General features: G+C 41.4%; 4 protein-coding genes and 3 non-coding genes across 8 annotated transcripts; 2 read left to right on the forward strand and 5 right to left on the reverse strand.

Moving 5' to 3' along the window:
• Window positions 1-131: 131 nt before the first annotated feature.
• Window positions 132-3,110, forward strand: LOC140356342 (lactosylceramide 1,3-N-acetyl-beta-D-glucosaminyltransferase A-like). The gene is made up of 2 exons (XM_072441216.1): window positions 132-254; window positions 1,677-3,110. Exon 2 carries the CDS (start codon window positions 1,847-1,849, stop codon window positions 2,987-2,989), a length of 1,143 nt encoding a protein of 380 aa, XP_072297317.1. The 5' UTR covers window positions 132-254; window positions 1,677-1,846; the 3' UTR covers window positions 2,990-3,110.
• Window positions 3,111-6,178: 3,068 nt separating this feature from the next.
• On the reverse strand, window positions 6,179-10,611 carry eif4a2 (eukaryotic translation initiation factor 4A2). 2 transcript variants are annotated; one of them, XM_072441217.1, is made up of 11 exons: window positions 10,481-10,611; window positions 9,395-9,452; window positions 9,174-9,306; window positions 8,832-8,971; window positions 8,435-8,603; window positions 8,262-8,371; window positions 7,279-7,422; window positions 7,011-7,148; window positions 6,675-6,764; window positions 6,394-6,473; window positions 6,179-6,325 (listed from the first exon to the last, which is right to left on the reverse strand). In XM_072441217.1, the coding sequence occupies exons 1-11, from the start codon at window positions 10,507-10,509 to the stop codon at window positions 6,181-6,183; spliced, it is 1,236 nt and encodes a 411-aa protein (XP_072297318.1). In that variant the 5' UTR covers window positions 10,510-10,611; the 3' UTR covers window positions 6,179-6,180. The 2 variants fall into 2 exon arrangements, with proteins under 2 accessions (XP_072297318.1, XP_072297319.1); XM_072441218.1 differs by lacking the exon at window positions 7,011-7,148.
• On the reverse strand, window positions 8,061-8,238 carry LOC140356963 (small nucleolar RNA SNORA81). The gene has a single exon (XR_011926263.1). It is a non-coding gene; the product is annotated as a small nucleolar RNA SNORA81 (small nucleolar RNA).
• Window positions 8,682-8,757, reverse strand: LOC140356964 (small nucleolar RNA SNORD2). The gene has a single exon (XR_011926264.1). It is a non-coding gene; the product is annotated as a small nucleolar RNA SNORD2 (small nucleolar RNA).
• On the reverse strand, window positions 9,052-9,128 carry LOC140356965 (small nucleolar RNA SNORD2). The gene has a single exon (XR_011926265.1). It is a non-coding gene; the product is annotated as a small nucleolar RNA SNORD2 (small nucleolar RNA).
• A 625-nt stretch (window positions 10,612-11,236) lies between the features above and the next one.
• setd9 (SET domain containing 9) lies at window positions 11,237-12,229 on the reverse strand. The gene has a single exon (XM_072441219.1). It carries the CDS (start codon window positions 12,173-12,175, stop codon window positions 11,354-11,356), a length of 822 nt encoding a protein of 273 aa, XP_072297320.1. The 5' UTR covers window positions 12,176-12,229; the 3' UTR covers window positions 11,237-11,353.
• Window positions 12,230-14,426: 2,197 nt separating this feature from the next.
• Window positions 14,427-21,252, forward strand: ccdc39 (coiled-coil domain 39 molecular ruler complex subunit). Its single transcript, XM_072441220.1, has 20 exons — window positions 14,427-14,617; window positions 15,324-15,443; window positions 15,531-15,677; window positions 15,764-15,922; window positions 16,000-16,092; window positions 16,176-16,304; window positions 16,823-17,014; window positions 17,489-17,592; window positions 17,879-18,011; window positions 18,103-18,301; window positions 18,378-18,538; window positions 18,614-18,751; window positions 19,177-19,385; window positions 19,467-19,590; window positions 19,692-19,851; window positions 19,927-20,033; window positions 20,212-20,352; window positions 20,618-20,797; window positions 20,882-20,982; window positions 21,066-21,252. Exons 1-20 carry the CDS (start codon window positions 14,519-14,521, stop codon window positions 21,223-21,225), a joined length of 2,856 nt encoding a protein of 951 aa, XP_072297321.1. The 5' UTR covers window positions 14,427-14,518; the 3' UTR covers window positions 21,226-21,252.
• Window positions 21,253-22,145: the final 893 nt, after the last annotated feature.

Consider the following 22,145-nt stretch of genomic DNA (forward strand, 5'->3'; position numbering starts at 1 on the left):
GTCTATACTCCAGAATCACATATAGAGAGCAAGCTTTCCTGGTTTTACATATTCTAATGTGCACATCTGCTATAGTGGTAGGCCACCCCCACTCACCCTGAGGGAGGAGACAGAAACATCAAGGCGAACGGCAGCACATTACATCCAACTTTAAGAGTGGTTCTGTCAGAGTGGACCGTGTGATCGCTCAGCTGAGAAGCTGAGCACGCCAAGGGACAGGAGGGCTGGCGTGGTTCAGTATCTCCTTTTTTATGGTAAGTGTTGTTTTATGGCGTGTGTCCTCCACCACTCCCCCTGTTTGTGTTACAAATCTATTTATACCAACCGTGACTTTCAAAGTATGCTTGACAAGCAAAAGTCCAACTCCTAGATATGGTTTAGTGCTGGGGATAGACTCGTGATGATCATTACTACAGAACTTACTGCAGTATAAAAGTATTTTTTAATTGTTGTGGAAGACTAATCCAACCTGTAGAGTGCCTCCTTTTTCTACTTTGTATTATCCAAATCACTCACTCATTTGTGTGTAACCTGAATAGATGCGTTAAATGTGCACCTTGGTTTTGTCCAGATTTCCAGCACCATCATGTGTTCCCACATGACGGCTCCAACACTGTCATGCATTGCAAGGTGAATCAGGAATCAATTTCTGTGCATCTGCTCACAGACTCTGGACTAGGCAGGATGGTTGGTGGGGGTGTTGTATGTACAAATGATCTGAGGAAGCACTTTGATTCTTCTCATATTCTGTGTTTCATAGGTCGTTGGTAGAAAAGGTTACAAAGATAGTTCTACAATGTTTTTGATACCGAGTTATTACATATTACAAGTTTCGTAGTCCGATGTTTATCTGTTGTTCCTTAGATCAACAACATGTGTCTCACCTGATCACGTAATGTCAGGTTTTCTCATGTTGTAAGCCGTGTGAAATCTGAAGCAGGATGGTTATCACATGTTACTGTCCACCTCCAAAATTACTCTGTAAATTAACAAATCATTAACCTCATTAGGCACAGGTCACCCTCTCCTGTTTAAAAAAAAATCTCAGGCTGCACTGGGACATCCCGAGCTCTGGGTCCATCCTGATCCCCTCATGGTGTTAGTCCAGGCCCGGGCGGAAACAGCCTATTCTCATGCTGCATTCTTCTACCTCGCTGGTCTGACGCAGACCATTGTGTCCCCTGGCTTTCCATGCCTCTCAGCGGTTTTAGAGGTCTGTCACTTAAACCCCCCATTATGGACCATGCAGGCTGCATTTGCTGTGCTGGCTTTTACATTCAGTCCTGTTAACAAGCCCTGTGTCTCCAAACCTTTCTGCTTCCTTCATGTCACTGAACAAACCAAAAGAAAAATTGTGACTTTTTCTTTAATACAATTCTCTCGCCAAACATCTACTTGCCTATTTTTGATGCAAACCTTATTTTGGATTACTGCACCTCTCTCAGTTAAGTGATTAATAGTACTTTGGTTTATTGAACAAAATACTAAATCTATATATATTTTCCATGTTAACCTCACCCAATGTTGTATGATTTGTACTACATTAAAATGCAGAGGCAAAAAATTAAAATAAAATCGGACTACTAACATTACAAACGTTGACAGAACCAAAACTATCGATATTAACAACCAATACAATAATTAACTATGATCTTTTCTGATTTATTAATCCCCAGAGGGTTTGGACGGTGGCCCCTACCTGTTCAGTGTGACTGATGGAGACCCTTTTCCAGCAATACCCCTGGACGGACCACCCAGCCTTGTGCACAAACCGTGGAGCCTCCAGTGCCTACATTGAGACTTCAGTTTAAAAGCCATCACAGCGACTGAGTGACCTACTGTCAGGATGCTTGTTTCTTTCCGTCGGCTGAGGAGATGCCAGTGTGTGCAGCTGATGACCACTTGCTTGGTGTTGTCCCTAGTCATGGTGTACTGGGAGCAGCTCGATAACAATGTAGTCAGCCACGTCAAGTCTGTGTCGTTTCGCTACTTGGTCAATCGCTTCAGTCTGGTTAACAAAAGCCTCACCATTCCTAGAGAACAGGCTCTGATCTTCAGTAACTTCCCATACCTTCTGAACCATCCAAAAATATGCAAGAACCAAGATGTCCTGTTGCTTCTCTTTGTTAAAACATCCCCAGAGAACATTCAGAGGAGGAAAGCCATCAGATCCACCTGGGGCAATCAAACCTACATCCAGGAGTCACTTGGCGTCACAGTTAAAGTTCTGTTTGTGTTAGGAGCCACAGTGGCTTCAGACAGTGACAGTCTTGACCCTCAGGAGCAATTGAAATTTGAAGACAAGCTTTATAGTGATCTAATACAGCAGGGTTTCTCGGACTCTTTCCACAACCTGACCCTGAAGCTGCTCATGCAGTTCCACTGGATGCACCACTACTGCGCTCACGCTCGGTTCTTCATGACTGCGGACGACGATATCTTTGTGCACATGCCGAACCTGGTACAATACATCCAAGACGTGCACAGTAAAGGGATCACTGACCTCTGGGTCGGCAGAGTGCACAGGGGTTCACCACCAGTGCGAAGCCAAACCAGCAAGTACTATGTGCCCTATAGTATGTACCAGTGGCTGTCATACCCTGACTACACTGCTGGAGCAGCTTATGTGGTTTCAAGTGATGTGGCAGACAAAATCTATCATGCCTCCCTGACTTTGAATGCATCACTTTACATTGATGATGTGTTCATGGGCATCTGCGCCAATGCTGTGGGTGTTTCTCCCCAAGAGCATGTATTTTTCTCAGGCGAGGCCAAGGCCCCCTACCACTCCTGTATCTACAGCCAGATGATGACTTCACATGGGCATGTAGAGGATATCTATGATCTTTGGAAGACCGCTACACGCCCACAGGTAAAGGTGGAAGCCCCAGGGCTGATAGGAAAACTTTACTGCTCTCTTGTCAAAGTAGCTCTGCTCTGTAGACCCTACTATGTAAACACCTATCCATGCAAAGCAGCATTTTCATAGTCTTACCATCTGTGTGTATACAATTTTATGTAAACATGGATCTACTGCTGCTGTTGCTCTCACGCTAAAGTGTGCCTACTTAACACAGGCGCTCAGCCATCAATAAACATGTTGGATTTTATTCTCTTTTCAGGATAAGATTAATATGAAACAAATGGGGATTTTGCTGTCAATAATAATACTGCTGTTCTTTGTCTGTGACTGCATTGCAAATGTGTTTGGTCTAGAGAGGCCTCGAAAGTGACACAGGAAGTGTCTATGCTCTTCACATGACAGCAATTGTTACCTTAGTCATAGGTGTTATCAAAACAAAAGGTTACGGCATTTCTAAGTCCGACTAGAATCTTGTACCTTATTTAAAGTTGCAGAATTAGATAATGAGATAGAAAACAATTGAATATAATTACCTTTGGACTTCATTATCTCTAGGTTATAATGAGCTTACAAGTCCTGACATGGACTGGAGTCGGACTGGAGTCACTATTTTAATGACCTGACAAAATGGACTAAGACTCGGGACTCGACTTGGTCTTGACCATGAAACCCAGTGACTTGAGGCGTCTCTACAAAAAATGCCGTTCTATAGCCGTTTTATTTTCAGTGCTTATTTTTAATGGAACATGAACAAGAACATGTCCCACACTCTTATTAGTTACAGGATTTTTTATTGGTTTAGAATTTATGTAGGTAATTTATGTAAAATGTGCTAAAATACAAGCTGTATCCGTTGACTTGGTATAAAGACTTGAAAGGACTTGAAACTCAAAGCATTAGGCTAAGGACTTTCAAAACAAGGACTCACTGCTCTGTCTGACCTAACACATCTAAAACAACAAACTTGAGCATATTTTTACTGAATAATTTTAAAGTAGTTTGGAAATAAGTTGTTTGATGTGTGATTGTCATTATTGCATTTGAAAATGTGTTTTTACTTAATAAATGTGTTACATTGAGCTCATTGTATTGGTTGTTTGGAAAATGTGGTTTAACGCAGTAACTGGCAGTAACCACCACTTTCCTGTTTAAAAACTCCAGACTTTCAAAACGTCTGAAAATGTCTCAACGTTTTCCCCTCACACTGTTCTGTTTGTGTCACTGCTGTAGGGTCACAGTAGGCTATAGACTGGACTGATTTAGATGGTACACGTCACATTTGTCACTTCAATGATCCAATTAGACATGATCAAATCAACCCACACCACACCCTTTTTTATTGCTTGTATCAAACAACAGTTTTCTATAAAGCTCTTTAAGAGGTTATTGCTTGGAGGTTATTCATTGTCGACAGCTGATTGTGAATACATTTTGTTTGTAGTCAAGATTGTTGAGTATAAAGCATTTTAACATGGCAGGTGAACAGTGTCGTGTTAGAGAACAGAAACCACAAACGAGAACAAACAGTTTCCCTTTGAGAAAAGACAGAATGCTACCTGGCAACCGTTCATTTTAAAGGTGCACTATGTAACTTTTCTGGTGGGAATGCTTGTAATGTTCCACAATAAAGTATTTCTACTGTGAGCGGTATCATCACTCCACAGTTCTGACCTATAACTTGGCCTGGTGGCATCATCTGCTTGTCCCCATGAAGAGAGACAAGTTTAATGTCATACAGTGAAACATTCCAGCCAAAGCAAGTGTTATAAATATTTATCATAGTTTTACATCAGTGGCAGATATACAGAATATTGCGGGAAGTTTTGAAATGAAACACCTGTCTCAACACAGACAATTCCATCTAAAATACAAGAACATTTACTCAGAAGAATGGACTTTTTCTGGCAGTTTAAACCTTCATTCAACAAAATATTGTAATTTTCCATTGGACTTATTCATCTGTGCAGTTTGCCTCTGCGTGGTGCTGCCCTTTCAGACCGTCCAGCCTGATATCACTGTGGAGCATCAATGGGCTCCTAAAACTAACTGGTCTGACTTGAAGTGTAAGCCAGGTTATTTTTGTCAGCTCATCAAAGTCATTAAAGTGGCTTAGCTGTCTTCCAAACAGCTGTCCCGTCTCCATGGTGATGGGGTAAGCAATATTCGGAACATCTGCCCCTGTCCAGTTCGGTCACATGTGCAGTTGTGGGAAAAACCCTATAAGCAAAACAGTTCCAACTAACCTCCCACCATGAGCCTCAAATTTGCCTACATGTAAAGCAGGCGTGTGACTTCCTGTGTGCAGTTTTATAGCCACCGCATGCGTGGTTTAAGCTGTTAGTTTCATTGCCATGACCTAGAATAAAAACCTCATTTTACGCAGCTACAAAATTAAATAAAAGACAGATAAGTCCCACAACGAAATGGCCGCGTGTCTGACCGCTAGAGGGCAGTATGAGCATCGATAATTTCCGTCTGATTCTCTGGTTAGACCTGTTGTGGCGCCACGTGAGGTGTTCACATTGTGCGTGGAAGTATAATTCTTATTGACAATTTGATTTGTCTGGCTGGAAACTTGGGGAATGTGGACTGTACTTATAACTGAAAACATTAAAATGTACTAACTTGCACAGCATTTTTAGTAGTGATTTAACTAGCGTTTTTATTGCAGCCAAATTCTACTAATCGTAGGAGTTAATATTTCCAGTACTAAAGCTAAAACATTTTCACATCAAATATAACAGCCATTTAGTTTATTAAGACATTCATACAGTTCTGGAACGAAATCTTGAAAAACAAAACATTATCTGGTAAGAGTAAAACCACATCAGCTGAATAACCAGAAAAGAAGTCTGGTAAAGCAGGTGGGATAAAAATGTCCTTAAATTAAAACATTCACAAAATATAAACAAAAAGTGAATCTAAGCTAACATGACAAGTGCCTTAGTTTATGCAGACCACAATATATCACATGTTAGCATAACATAACTTGCAGAGTTAATAAAGCACTTATACTTTTTAGTCCACAAGTAGGTTACTAAATGGTGGAGAACATCAAATCCACACATTTTCATTGAACATGGAAAATAATACCTGATAAGGACCATAAAGTTAACAGAACCCATGGCTTTATAATTCCAACCAGCCAAACGTTGAGGTTAGAATCTAAAACTGTCCAGGAAAGACCATAGGCCACCTCGCTTTAACACAATTCTGATCCGAAGTTTAGCATTGGCAAGTTTTCCCCTTGAATATTACAAGCACAATGCAAGTGGACAAATCGCTATCACTGCGTTAATAAAAAGAATTTTAAGAGCTCAAATCAGATCTGCCACATTCATAGGCATCTCCTCCACAGTCGTATTGTAAAACGTCTCGATGTCCCGAAGAATCCTCTTGTCCTCTTCTGTGACAAAGTTGATAGCAACTCCTTTTCTGCCAAAACGGCCACCACGGCCAATTCTTTTAAGAGCAAAAGAGAAACATTAAGACACAGCCTGGCAAAGCAAAATCTCTCGTCGGGACATTACCTATGAATATAGTTCTCTCTGTTAGTTGGGAGGTCATAGTTTATGACCAGGGAAACTTGCTGAACATCAATGCCTCGAGCCTTCAGAGTATTAGAAAAGTTAATGCAAGAAGTAAGTATTACAATGTTGCCCATTATTAAGTAACAGAATCCTACAGTTCAGGAAACCATTGTGGAGAATGGGCATTGATCTCCCAAAAGTTGTAACTGCTTGGTCATTCAGGACTGTCACAGAACATGAACATTTTGGGGTGGAAAGTCTGGTCTCTTTTTAGCACTTACCAGAAGATCAGTCGTGATCAACACTCTGCTCGATCCAGACCGGAACTCTCTCATAATGACATCGCGCTCCTTCTGGTCCATATCTCCATGCTACAGAGAAAGTGAGACAAAATTTGAATCTTCATCTCAATTTTTAAATTGACATTGAGCAAAGCTTGAACGTGCCTCTAAAAACAAATGCACTAACTAAATGGCCTTGTTTGCACTTATTAAAATTATTCTAAACTTTTATACCTTTATTATAGATAACTCAAATATTCTAATAGTGCATCATCAAAACAAATGTAATAGCTCTCTCCTCCTGGGGCACTTGCACCCTTTTCAAATGGGACGTACCAGAGCAGACACAGTGAAGTCTCGTGCATGCATTTTCTCCGTCAACCAGTCAACTTTTCGTCTGGTGTTGAGGAAGATCACAGCTTGGGTAATGGTCAAAGTCTCGTATAGATCACACAAAGTGTCTAACTTCCACTCCTTCAAAAGAGAGCAACTCATGAAGAAAATTCAAACACTTTGCTGCACATGCAATTGAATTGTTACACAGAATCTAGAGACACTGGACATAAAGAGAATGGTGACTTGAGTTAATGTCATGGTCCCTTACCTCTCGCTCTACATTGATGTAGAACTGCTTAATACCCTCCAGGGTAAGTTCCTCTTTCTTGACCAAAATACGAATAGGATCTCGCATAAATTTCTTAGTCACCTCCAAAACATCTGCAGGCATTGTTGCAGAGAGCAAGACCACCTGCGTACGACAGAACATTGTTAGAAATCAGATCAGTGGTGCATAGGCATTTGGACTGAAACAAACAATTTCATTACAAAAAAAAGATTAGCTATTGCCTCGATTAAAACGGTGTAAATCGTTTGTGACTTGAGTGTCAGACTTGTGACGCTCGTTTCAGACAGAAGATGCTCTGCCCATTTCAGAATGAAGGGTCTTTTTGACACTCAGAGGGGACTTTAGGATTTATCAAACTAGTGCAAAATAATCTAAATGCTACTCCAGGTATTTCCCCCCCCAAAAAAGCTTACATCACATAATAGCTATATAGACCATAATGCTTTGCTCCATGTCATACTTAAGGAAATGCCTATAATTCGGTTAGTAATTGCACATATTCATGTGCAATTACTGTCGGGATCACATGCAATGGTATTTATGTATTTGTCTATGGGAGTTTGTTTATAGGAGATCTTCTACTGAAAGTGTTTTTCAGACTTCCTATAAGTGATCTGTTCTTCTGTATCTACCTCTGCATCTACCTGCGTTGCACCAATGAAATTTCCCCATGTGGGACAATAAAGGAATATCTTATCTTAAAATGGCTCAAATGCAATGCACAGGGTGAGATTGAAACATCGTTTAAGTTATTATTATCGTCATGTGGCACCGAGCCTTGAGACTGAGGCCACTGAACATTAAGAAAGAGGTTCGGCCAAAGCTCATTTTCAGTTCAATGCTCATTTGTCTCCTTCTGCGCATGCTCTGCTACCATGACTGCATCACACAGACTCATCTGAGAGAAACAGTTATAGCAGATCTCTTTGATGCAGAAGTGTGGTGTTCAACTGATCACTCACCTGAATGCTGGTGCTCAGCTTTTGGAAGATTTCATAGATTTGATCCTTGAATCCACGGCTCAGCATCTCATCAGCTTCATCCAGGACAAACAACTTGATATATTTGGGGACTATGAATAACATAAAACTTAACAACTTGTAGATAAGTCTTTAACCCAGTACTAGTCACTTACTCAGGTGTCTCCTGTTGAGCATGTCGTACACACGTCCGGGAGTGCCCACAACAATATGAGGGGCCTCAGCTTGGAACTTCTGAATTTCACTTCTGAGGTTGGTCCCACCGATGCAGGCGTGGCACGTTGCACCCATGTAGTCGCCCAAAGCTAGCATCACCTTCTGGATCTACAAACGAGACAAGTGTTCAAAATATCCATATATTTTAAACCACAGAAAATCAGAAATGTTTACATATTGTCATTTAGGTGATCAGTAAAGTTAAAAAGGAACTCTCCAGTATAAAGTCAGTCCCGAAAGATGGTATGCCATCATTTCACCATGATTCTATAACAGTTACAAGGCCCAGTTTGTCAGTGACAAACTGATTGGCAAGTTAACTTGAAGAAACTTTACCTGCTGAGCCAGCTCTCTGGTGGGAGCAAGCACCAGAGCCTGTGTGTCCTTCTGCTCGATGTCCAGCTGCTGCAGGATGGAGATGGCAAACGTTGCAGTTTTGCCAGTACCCGACTGGGCTTGAGCAATGACGTCATAGCCTGGTTTATAAAAAAAAAAAAAAAAAGAAATGAAACCACGTCCAACTACACAACCCAGGTCCACTTTACTACTGGTGCTCAAGTGATCAGTGAATTGTACAATAAATATCACCATTATTGTGTAAGTCCCGAAAGATGGTAAAACATCATTTCACTCGTTTCGTAATCTACTCATACATTTGTTATAATGAATAGAACTAACCTTTAATGCAAGGGATGATCGCCCTCTGTTGAATTGCAGATGGCTTCTCAAAACCATAAGCATAGATTCCCCTGAGAAGAGTCTCCTTCAGGACCATATCATCAAAGTTGTCTGTAATCTCGTTCCAATTGCTCTGGAATAGTTCATTTTAAAAAGGTTCCGTGAGCTTTAGAGTTTTGTTTGTTTGACAAATGTAAGAAACAGTTGGAAATATGTTGTACCTCAATGACACCGTCGGGCTCCATTCCGTCGGGCCCTCCATGGTCTCGGTCTCTTGAGCTAAAACACACAGAGAAACCCTCGTGTTCAGCTCAAACCAACCGAAGTTCACTGACCACTTCGGACGAGACGCTCCATTCGCCATTTCCACCACGTGTGGCCGCGTGAGAGGAAGACTGTCGCTAAAGTACCGGTCACTGAACCCGCCTTTTCCGGTACAAATGGAGCACGAAGACCACTAGCGCCACACACTGGTACTTGAGAGCAGGTGCACCGGCACGAGCCCTGCGAGAGGACGAGGTCTTTAGAGAAATAGCAGCGCTACTTGTGAGGCAGGATTCACTAAACCATCCTCAAGTGGCCCTGATAAACACACAGTGACACGGGGACTCTAAAATACAGCAGCCCTTACCCGCGTTAGCTAAAACCAGGGGCCCCAGCTGACCCGCGGCTCTGGCACGGCACGGTAGAGCACGGCGCGCGCGGGGCACGAGTGGTTTTAAAAGGCCCGGGTTACGCCCACGAAGATCACGTTACCACTCGGCCTTTGCTGAGCGCGCGCGTGTCAAAATCCCAACAGGACCAGCAAAAGGACCATTACGTAACCTGGGATGAAGTCCATTTGCTCTTGTTCAATTCACTCTGTCTGTGACTATTATGATTCGGGTGCCCGCGTGTCTCATGTCAACACGGAGACACGCGCCTGCACAGCCGCCGCGGACATGTCGGACACGGGCCCGTGATGCCCCGGGTGGCACGGCCCGTGGAGACTGGCGAAGCACCCTCTGACTCCGGCCAATATGTAGCATTGACCGGAGTTTCATTTTTTTTTGTTGAATACTTTAACAGGCCGGCTTATTGTTCAGGTAACGTTTGTTGCTTATGTAACGAGAATATCTTTGAGTTAATTTTGAAGTAGACCTGGAAATGGAGCATGTTTCTGCCCAATCGCCCTGGTGCAGGCCCAACTTAGCTTCAAACTAACTCTGAAAGCCTCCGCAATCTCACTCCCGTTGTGCACTTAAGATTCCTTGTATTAATTAATAAATCAGTTAGTTGATTAAGACCGCAAACCCCAACTGATTTACCTGTTGTAATCAGCAGAATCGCTAGACATGATCCGAACGCAACTTCAGAATGCGACTGGAGAGATCACTGATGGCGAAGGCTCCTGACTTTAAGCAGCCGGACTATTTTCACCCCCCAAATGACCTTCCCGTCTACCTACAAAACCTACGAAACGTATCAAACTCACGACTAGATTATTATTTTTGACTGAGTATATTTAGTGCTTAAAATTACTTATTTTCTACACACAAAAGACGTTTTTGGTGGATTAGTTTCATCAGCGGAGGAATATTGCAGTGCCAGTTTGTAGTTGGGCTGATATAGTGTCTCGGAGTAGACAAATTTCATAATGGCGATGTTGCGCAACGCTCGACCAAAGTGTCCAGCTGTGAATTCAATTATTTAATTTTTTATATTATTTTTTTAAATCATGGTGAGCCTTAGATACATAAAAAACACATTAGACCTAAAGTGAACAAATAACGCTACAACTGGGAATTACAGGAAACTGATATGACGGTCATTAAATGTAAATGTTTGTTTCTTTAATGCATGCCTTATTTGATATATCTTGCTTTTATTATTGTTCATTGTTGTATGTTGCACCGAATCAGCAAAGCAAGTTCCAAGCCTGTGAATGTTCACATACAATAGCAATAGACATTTTCTGATTCAATTTATTATATAATATACACAAGGCTACTAATTTATTCATACAGTATGTAATACAATATAAATATTTCACATATGTGCTGATAATAAAGATGGCACGTTTGCAGGTGAACGTTAAAAAAGACACATTCACACTGTAGAAAGTAATCACGACTTATTTACGCCAACATTATTTTTCAATACATGGATGGACAGTTTAGCTGAAGTTGACTCAGACCAAGTTAATGTATAATAGTATAATAGTTAGAAAAGAGTTCTTCTCCAGCTACAATTTCTCGGAGTGACACCAACGCCACGCAGCGTAGAGGCCCCTGGATGTCCTGACTGTATCTGACATTGGGCAGGAACTGTCTGAGTTCCAGAGGGAAATTGTAGGGCACATCATATTCTTGGTAGCACACATTGGCAGACTTATCATTGGAACAGTTGTTCACGTATTGTCCCACAGCAAGTGGGTTCAGCGGGTTTGTTGTCAACCAACTCGTGTCACTGGTTAAAAAAGGCCCCAGTCTGTCCCTGCCGCTGCAGGACCTGAACACCATTTTGGAGATGCCCTTGTCATTCCCATCCACCAGAAGTCCGTCAATGCACCTAAAAACAAAGGGGTTTCGGATGGACTGCAGTAGAATGGGCTCATACGCCTGGTACACTGTCCCGGGATACAGAGCCACTGTGGCTCCTTTAGGAACAACTCCTCCTGTGACAAACACTCCAGTTCCTGCAAAAGGCAACGTGCTCGGCTTTCTTTGGATACAAAACCCCAGAGTCTGTAGCATGGCGTCATGGGCACACACGGCACCCGTCTTTAACTCTTCATGGTCACTACATAGTCTCTGAGCGTTGTATCCGCTGTAAAGGAGCCAAAAGAGCCGCAACAGGCTGCGGGACACGTCCTCGTCTGGGACCAGCTTGTCCTGGCTGCGCCCGCTCACTTTTCGCAGAGTCTTATTGTTTTTAGACAAGTTTAAAACCACCCAAGGCACAAACCTGTGTCGATAGGATTTCCATTTGTTCTGGAAACGACTCAAAACGGATTTAAACATCCAGGGCAATGAGGAACAGCTTTAACATTAATGGAAAAAAGTCCCACTTTTCTTCCACGGTTACTCTGCTTCTTCTTCTTAGGGTTGAACAGGTGGACCACACACCAGCATGACAGCTGCATGTCGCCACCTACTGGATTATTGGAGTATGTCACTCCAGACCCGTTCCTCTCATGGATCTATTATGGTTCCTCTTCACCCCCTCAAGAGTCCACACCCTCTGTTCTCCCCATGGTTCTCCCTCTCTCCACAGTGTAGCCCCGCGGTAAAGTTCTATGGATATTGAATCTGTGACATATTCGACATATTCACTCACACAGACTATGATGGTGCTGAATTAGAGGAATGGACCCGATATTATAATAGATTCATGGCATGGGACGCGACTTGTGTTCGCTTGAGGTATCAGCAAATGTTCCGTGTGGTTCTTTAGCGACCGTGAACATAACTTGTTTTTTTCCTTAAAGTTGATAAGAAAGAAGTTATATATATATATATATATATATATATATATATATATATATATACATATACATATACATATACATATACATATACATATACATATACATATACATATACATATACTTTGTGACCCATTCACTTCAAACTAATCGCACCTTCTGACAGCTGTATTTTCCCCAAAAAAATTCTCACTAAATGTTGATAAAAAACATGTACCCAAGTGACCTAAATCATAAACCATACAAATAAGTGTCTAGGGCTGCGAGAGCTCCACAAGTCCTGCCCCGTGGACCTGTCCTGTGGTCCTGTCCTGTGGCCCTGCCCCGTAGACCTGCCCTGTGGTTCTGTCTTGTGGTCTTACCCTGTGATCCTGCCCTGTGGTCCTGTCTTGTGGTCCTGTCCTGTGGTCCTGTCCTGTGGTCCTGTCCTGTGGTCTTACCCTGTGGTCCTGCCCTGTGGTCCCGCCCCGTGGTCCTGCCCTGTGGTCCCGCCCCGTGGTCTTGCCCCGTGGACCTGTCCCGTGGTCCTGTCCTGTGGTCCTGTCCTGTGGCCCTGCCCCGTGGACCTGTCCTCTGGTCCTGCCCTGTGGTCCTGTCCTGTGGTCCTGTCCTGTGGTCCTGCCCTGTGGTCCTGCCCTGTGATCCTGCCCTGTGATCCTGCCCTGTGGCCCTGCCCTGTGGTCCTGCCCTGTGGTCCTGTCTTGTGGTCTTACCCTGTGGTCCTGCCCTGTGGTCCTGTCCTGTGGTCCTGTCCTGTGGTCCTGTCCTGTGGTCCTGCCCTGTCCCTAAACAACATCCCACATGTAGCACTGAGCTCATGCCATTCCAACAATATGTTGTCTGACAGCATAAAATAAAGAACTGTCTTGCTTAAATGGCTCGCGCCGCTCACATTATTAAACCAGGCCACAGCCTTATTGGTTTTCCCCTCGGTCCACGTAGATGCTCTGTTGATGTCACATTTTTTCCACAAGTACAAGCTTTGTTTCTTTCTATTTTTCCTTTTTAAGAATAATAAATGAGATAGCAACACAATACGATTAGTTTTCATTAGATGCGTATGGCATAAACAAGACCTGCGCAAAACCGATTTGTGTCAATCAAACGGGGAGTTTCCGGTTTACCCTATTGGTCAGTAGAGTGTTTTCTCTGCTTTCATTGGACACATCAGCTTTTGTCGATCATCCAGACGAAGTGCAGCTAAACACGAGCGCGCCTATCGGTTTAGGAGCGCAGCGAGCACGTGTCGACGTTGACCAATCAAATGTCAGAACACTTATCCACACACTGGGTCAGTTTCTGCACAGCAGGAAACATAAAGTGTACTGGATGCTGAAAAGCATCAGAGAGGATTAAGTAATAAAGAAGAAACTGTCTTGTGCTTTGAAAAGATCGTACATTTATGGGGATTTACGGACTTTTGGAATTACTGGTGGTTCGTACAGGGGTTGAAATGATCGTACAAATACGATCATTATCGTACGTTTGGCAACCCGATAGATCCACGCCATGGATCTACTGATCCACACTTGAAGTTTGACTTCTTTCCCACAGCACATTACTGCCTCCTACTGGACGTCACTGCCACTAACTCCTTCGGCCCCATGTTCCCGTTGAATACTATTCAATTTACCGATATCTAGTATTAAAACATTTACATTTCTACTGTATAAGTGCAGTTATATATGGTTTTCCTTTAGATCTAAGGTAAAAGCTCCCAGTGCAGCCTCTTCACGGCAGCGGGCGGTTACCAAGGCGACAGAGACAAACAGGAGACAGACCACTGTCAACATCAGGACACACCAGCTCCATCAAGTCCCAAATCCACCTATAACTTACAAGCTTTACGGATATTGGACTTTTTTATTCTGTACTCGACATGTCGAGCATTGTTAATTCCCTCATGGCAAAGATGGACTGGGACGTGCGCTTTGCAATCCCCGACTGCACCGCCCAAAACAGAGCGTTGATAGAAGAGGTAAGAACAATGTGCCTGTAGCTATTGTTAAGTTTGTTTAGTGCATGTGACAGGTTTTCATGCAGCCTAGTTTTAATATTTACTTTGGTCACAGTACGTGTGGCAAATATTTTATAGTGTTTTACGTGAGAAGTGGTTTGTAAAGATGAGTAAAGTTTGTTTAGAAAAATGAAAATAAATTGTGAAGATTAAACTGCAGGAAAATGAGTTAAAGCTCAAAATAAATCCCTATAAAGTAATATAATAAATAAACAAAAAATATATTAAATTGTACATAAAAAACTTGTTCTAACACTTTAAATATTCATTTAACAATATAGAAAATATATTGTTGTCTTATATTTGTATGTGTGAAATCAGATGAGCCTTGGCCCTTGTTTACAGTTGCTACAGGTAACAGTAATTGAATTACCTCTACCTGTGTTGCCCATGTCTAACCAGGAAGTCCAATTAAATGCCAAACGTCTTTTTTATTTGTTTTAACAAAAATCTTGGATATAATTATGTTAACTGTTCAGTGAAATGAGTTGTCTAACCTGTCTAATACTCTTAAAGTTAATAATAGAAAATAAAAGTTTGGTTTAAATAAACTTTGAATTTCCGGGTGAAGTGAATTATAATTTAATAAAACACTTTTCCTTGACTAAAAGATTTTGGAAATGTTTACATCTGTAATTACTCGTTTGTACCATTTATTGATTTACAGCTTATCAATAAAGAAAAACAACTGTTGCAACTGGAGCAAAAACTCGAGAAAAAGAAAGATACAAAGCAGACACAGACTGGATACCTCAAAATCCTCAAACAGACACTGGAAAATACTGAGGTAAGAATGCAGTTCGTCAGTAAAACGTTGTGTCAACTTTCACAGAGATTTTTTCTTTTTTTTACTTTGATTCTTCGCTCTTCACAGGCTTTTTACAGAGCAATGGTGAGAGAAGAAGAGAAGGGAAAACACCTGACAGCCCTGGCAGAGAGAGAGGCCGGCCGACTGGCCCAGGAGTCCTCAAAGATGAACAATGAGCTCCGATTGTTGGATGACCGGAGCAACATGATGGAGGTCAGGAAGTTAAAAAACAAAACAAAAAAACACAAATAATATTGCTCACTGACACAGACTATGTTAATTCTGTCCAAAATATACAGAACCAGATATTCAAGATCAAACAGAAGCTGCAAGACTTTAAGAATCAAATGAACTGGGACCAGCAGACAATGGATGCCTTTCTAGAGGAGTCCGTGAGCAAAGACGAGGATACCATGGCTATTATTAAATACGCCCAACAGGACGAGCAGAAGATCAAGGTCCGTGCTTCATGCAGTCTCTCTTTGCTTTTAAAGATATATCACTTATAATTCATCACTGCTGTTTATTTCTGAAGTCACTTACTCTGGCCGTTGAGAAGAAGACTGTGGAGGCAAATGAAAAACGCAAAGTTCTGGAAAAAGAGTTAACAGAGACACTATCTACGCAGGTTTAAAAATACACCCGACATTGAAACAAAACAACTGTAATATTCACTCTGTGTCATTTAAACATTTCTGTCGCTTATAACAGATTGCCCTGGACAAAACCACAGACAATTTGCGTCAGGTTCATCAGGAAACACAGCAGCTCATTCAGCAGTGGGAATTCACCCTGAAGCAGATGAAGCAGAGAGACAATGAGATGCAGCACTATGCAATCGTAAGCCTCAGAGAATAAAGGACATTTGTGCAAATCTGGTAAACGATCTTGTGATGAGAATATTATAAAGTCGGTTGCACTTCTAAGATATGTGATCTAGATACTAGTGGTCAATTTGAGCTTATTGAGCCATTTCAGCGGCTTTGGGAATAAATGAGGAACTCAAAACAATATGTGCAACTGCAAGACGGTTGTAAGGCGTGCAAACAGGAACACGTGGGCCACATATTGTTATAATTGTTATAGAGCAATTTCAGGAATGCTTTCTGCATTCTTCCTATTTCACACTATATGAAATGTCTATGTATTTATTTGTATTATTATTATTGTTGTTGTTGATTTTATTGTTGTTATTATTAATATTATTTAGATCTAATGTGTTTTTTAAAAGTTTGTTGATTAATTTGAGCAGTATTTCCTTATCTATATTTTTTGTAAATATCTTGTAAATCCTGAATTGTCTTCAGTTAACACTTCACATATGCAATTAACTTTTACTTCATTTGTTTATGTGCTAGAAATTGTCAGAGATGAACCAGCAAGTCAGAGAAAGGAACAATGCTATTACAGAAAAGGAGCACTTGCTCAGATCCCAGCAGAACAACAACAGAGAGACTGAGAGGAAGGCGATGAGCGCCAACCAGCTCAGCATCAAACTGCAGCAGGAGCTGAAGGAGCAGGAGAGCAACTTCCACCGCCTCAAGGACGAGGTCAGTGGAAACATTTACATGGGCAGGAAAGTGTTCATGTGACATCACAACATTTATAACATCTCATAGTTTAAATTGAGCTGGAGAAGTGTCTCAGGTAGAATTATCTGATTAATTCATTAAATCTGTCAGATTAGAGATTTGTTGACCTGGTTTAGGGTTAATATCTCTGTGATTACTGGGCCGATCCTCATGAAACAAGAACTGACACAATGTTCAACGTTTTCTCAGTCAAAACAAAAGTGAAATTACTTTTACAATAGTGTCAGAAAGTGGTGTCATTATTCAACTCCAAAGATGTGTTTGCTGTCAGTGAAAAGGACTTTAAGCCATAAAATAGATTAATATGACAAGTTTGTGGACTCAATCCAAAACAAGTAAAGATATGGTTTGTAGATTTCTATTTTGATATTTCTTTGAAAAATACTGAATCTCCCATTGAGTTACATATAAGTCGAGGTGTGACTTTTGCAGCTAAGTGCGTGCAAGAACACTCTGGAGAGAACAACATCGGATGTGGATGCTGCTACGTCCCACATATCTCGACTGAAAAAAGAGATCTGTGACAAGGAAAAGAAGTGAGTGAAAACACAAACTTGTAAAAGTAAATCAGAGTGTAATAATATGGGCACTATTCAGTCATGTTGTTTTGTTTTAACTTTAATATTTGTAAAATTTTGTTAATTGGGTTGATGAAAAACAAGTATAATAATTTTATATATAATACATAATACCAATATATAAATAAAAAAATACATTAGGTAAATTCAAATCCTAGCAAGGACAGAAGGTCGTATGAATGAACTCCTCCATCATGAGCCACATTACATGAAATGGTCCATGAATGGATGAAATGTTTTTTAGACTGAAAACAGTCAGAGCCTACAACACTGCCCTGGAGGAGAAGCTCAGTGGAGTGACAGCAACAGCTCTGAGTGAAGAGGACAGGGCGTCTCAGATGGAGCGCTTTCTCCAGGACGAGGAGCAGACGATCAAGGTGAGCAACCCCAGAATCCAACCGAAACAAAGACATCCACTCATCAAATCACAGGCAAAGAATAATGCTGAAACCCTGTGACTGTCTTCAGGAGTTGGAAGTGCATCTGCGTGATCACAGGGAGCAGTTGTTTCGGTGCAAACAGCAGCTGCAGACTCTGAGGAGTGAAGAGAAAATGGCTCTTGTCCAAATATCCAGGAGCAAGTGCAACATGCTCTCTCTGGAAGATGAGCAAAAGAAAATTGAGAAGGATTTACTGTCACAGCAGATAACCATGAACAGACAGGCAAGTTTGTTTAAAAACGCAAACAAACAAACAAACAAACACCATTTCTCGAATGTTCTTAACCGTGTGTTTCCAGGAAGCTGAGATCACATCCCTCACAACCAAACTGGAGCGGCTGCAGAGGAGTGTGAACACAGAGGAGACGAAAATGCTTGATATGAAGATTTCAGAGCTGACAACGGCTCTGGAGCAGAAGAAGAAAGAAGCAGCTTTGCAGAGCAGCATGCTGAAGAAAGTAGAGGTCCGGCTGCCTCATGAAACTTGACTTTTAAACATGATTAAACTGGATTAAACATGCCGCCATGTTGTGTTTCAGGAGGACATCTGTAGCTTTAAAAAGAAACTGGATAAGTTTGAAACTCAGAGGAGGAATTTGGAGGATAAAGTTGAAGAGCTCGAGCTCCAGTGTAAGACCAACGAGAAGGAGCTCAAGTTACTGCGCTCACAAAAGCCGGTAAGAACCGTTCATGTCAGCAACTACAACAAGTTGAAATATAATCATAAACAGGCATGCAACATTACTTTTAATAATAATACAACAATGCCTTACACTTGGATTTGACTTTAACGCCTTGAAAAGCCTCTTGAAAAAATACATGTGTCCAATATAATGTTTTTTGGTCATTATGTTAAATAGCAATTAACATTTACAAATAAAATGTTATCTTTTGAATGGTCAACAGTTATTCTGACACTGAATGAGGCATTTTTAATGGAAAGCCGTGCAATGTGAGGCCACACCACATGAACTAGGACTGTGAGACTGTTCAAACCCATTGTTCACTAAATGTTATCAGACTTTCAACATCTGAGGATTAAGATCTGTCAATGGACTTTGAATGGAAAATAATTAATTTGAAACATTGTAATGTTTTTCAGGAAAACAGGATGGAGCACAAGATCCTGAAAATGGAGGTGAAGCGTAAGCGTGACCTGTTGTACAGTAACACAGACAGCGTGATGTCTCTGGAGAAACAGCGTCTGGAGTTTCAGAGGGTAATGAAGGAGCAAGAGGAAGAGATCCGTGTTTACAAAGAACTGCAGAGTCAAGAGCTCAAGGCCATCGAGCAGGAGAGGCTCAGGCTGAGGTAGACTGGGGTTCATGACACTACGTGGTAGACAAAAGCTCATGGATAAATGGAAACAATAATATTGCTCTTATGCCACAGTGTGGAGTTGAATGAGAAGTTGTCAAAGGTCGACTTGATGAAGAAACGCTTTGATGTTTTGACCATTTCAATGGCGGGTCCTGAGGGTGAGGAGCAGAAGTCCCAAGCTTACTACATCACAAAGGTGAGTCATCCTCATATCCTCAAACGCTTCATTACATTCATATTTTACATTAAAAAAGGGATCTGTTCAAACTATTTTATAAATGTATATTTCATTTTCAGGCTGCCCAAGAAAAGGAAGAGCTGAAGCGTAAAGGAAACAGCCTGGATACTAAAATTCATAAGATTGAACTTGAAAATCATGCACTAGAGAACACTATTTATATGTTCAACAATTCCAACTCATTATTTCGTGAATCCTTGAATAGAGTCAAAGAAGCCAGTATGTATAACAATGAAGAGCAAGCTCAGAGCTGCCGGTGACAATGTCATGCAGCGGTGTTATGTTCTGTTTCAGGCCCTGAGTTCCAGGAAAAGTTAAAGCTGGAGGAGCAGCTGAAGGCGGCAGAAGCCACACTGAGGTACAAGCAGATTCAAGTTCAGGAGCTGCAGCAGGATTTACAGGTACTGCCCTGTGTTTGTACCACTTCAGCCGACATGGGCCCAACAAACTAACCAATCATTAAATACAGTTCTAGTTTTGATATCGTCTACTGTTAGTGACATCACAGTCCTAGTCTGTGATTGTTTTTCACTGACAATAGCAATAAAACCGTTTCTAATTCAGACATTTCATTTCAAGGACATGAACAGAACCTTTGAGAATCTGCTGCAGGAAGAAAGCCTCGAGAAAGAAAAGAATGAGGACAAGCTTGTGCTTATGACTAAAATCAACAAAGAAGTGGTTTCTCAGCAAGAAAAGATTGACAGAGCAACAAAACAGGTCTGACACTTGAGTAGCATGAGAAAAATGCAGCACAACTGAGTCTCTACTACTATGAATCTATTGTACAACTCACTGACAACACGTGTTTATAAAATGTGTATGTACGACATTTGAGATCAAGATTCAGTCATTTGTAATGGTCAGTTATGGTCAGTTTGGAATGTGGTCCTCTGTTGAGACGGATCGATGTGAGGAAGAAATCTTGTTAAATGTTTTTGTAGTTTCGCCCTTATATGTCACTGACCCGCTGTTTGTCCTGCAGTGCTCAAAGTTGACAAGAGAGATCCGCTCAGCTAAACAAAGCAAGGGCGAGACTTTTGAAGAGAAGGACATCAGGCTCAAAGAACTGAAGGAATTCAACCGAAACATTGATAAGATGCTGATCGAAGCCATGGAGAAACAGCCCGAGCTCAGAGCAGCGCTGGCAATGTACTTTGAACAGGTGTGTTACTGTTTAATCCTAACATTTCAGAATATTGAGAATAAATGCCAAGCAGAATAAGTGTATTTTGTGATTTCCCGTCAGGCAAACTTGTCGTTGCCTTCTCCGGGCCCTTCGAGCGGCAGCAGCAGGAGCTCTGCGTCCAGGTCCAAGTCCAGCTCAGCCCGTAGCTCTGCGTCACTGAGGTCCGACTGGTCATCACCGTGTAGATGGCGTTTTATATTTTATGCTAGACAGAGAATGTGAAATTGTTCTCTTTGTTTTTCAGGGCTTCTGGGTCCTCCTCGGGCAGCAGCTCAAGGACCTTCGCTCTCCAGTCGCCCGCTCTGAGCACGGTAGAGCTGGGCCTCGATCTACCCGTCACGTCCCCTCCACCCGCCACCAACCGCAGCCTGAGCTCATCCAGTGGCAGCAGAAAGAAACCATAGAGTCGACACAATCATGTCTAAAGCACCTGGCTTTTTAAATTTACACTACTTACATTACTATAAACTACTTCAAGTCCATATGAAGTGAACATGTTTGTATGTAAAACCTTACTAAGAATGTTGCCTATTTTTCCCCCAATTTGACAATTTTTGGTGAAGTTTATAAAGTTACTTCCTGGTTGGGCATGTGCAGTAGTGTGACATAGTAGCTGTAATTCCACAATTGTTACCTAGCAACCATAAGAGTCAAAATTCACATAAATTACACAATACTAATGATTGACCAATAATCATACCTGTTACACCTTTATTTTGTTAAATGATGAATAAACTGTCAGAAAAATGTCTCCATTAAATGTCAATATGATCAATGACATCACAGCCTGTTTTAGAACTCAGCTCTACTTCCTGTCATTTTCAATTTTCATTTAAAATGTTTCTTCACAAACAACAACTTGTAAAACTATAATGAATATTTATCACAGTGACTATCCCACCAAACTAAGCCATAATTATAAAAAACACAAGATTATTATTAAACACAAGACAACTATTATTATTGCATTTTGTTTAATTGAGAGGACAGGATGCTCATGTTAGTGCAATGGTTATTTAACAAACTAAGCTAACCTCTATAAATAATTTAAACATTTTGTTACCCTATCTCCCCCTACCTACCTGTGTTGAGCCTTAATTATTAATCATCATGAAAAATGTATACACAAGTCATTGTCTCTTATCTGGTTTTCATTTTGATACAATCTTTGTGACACTTGAACATTGTCATGCAAAAGGGGAAACACCGTTGTGTGGCTCGTTCCTCATATGTCACACGACATATTTCCAAGTTGTGTCGTGTTTGTCCCGGGAATGACAGAGGTCTATTCTTAGATGGGCCACACCTCTGCACTGGAGCTGAA

The sequence above is a fragment of the Eucyclogobius newberryi genome, unplaced genomic scaffold (assembly GCF_026437365.1).
Source record: "Eucyclogobius newberryi isolate DKJ021-1_F unplaced genomic scaffold, fEucNew1.0.hap1 SCAF_12, whole genome shotgun sequence".
Lineage (NCBI taxonomy): Eukaryota > Metazoa > Chordata > Actinopteri > Gobiiformes > Gobiidae > Eucyclogobius > Eucyclogobius newberryi.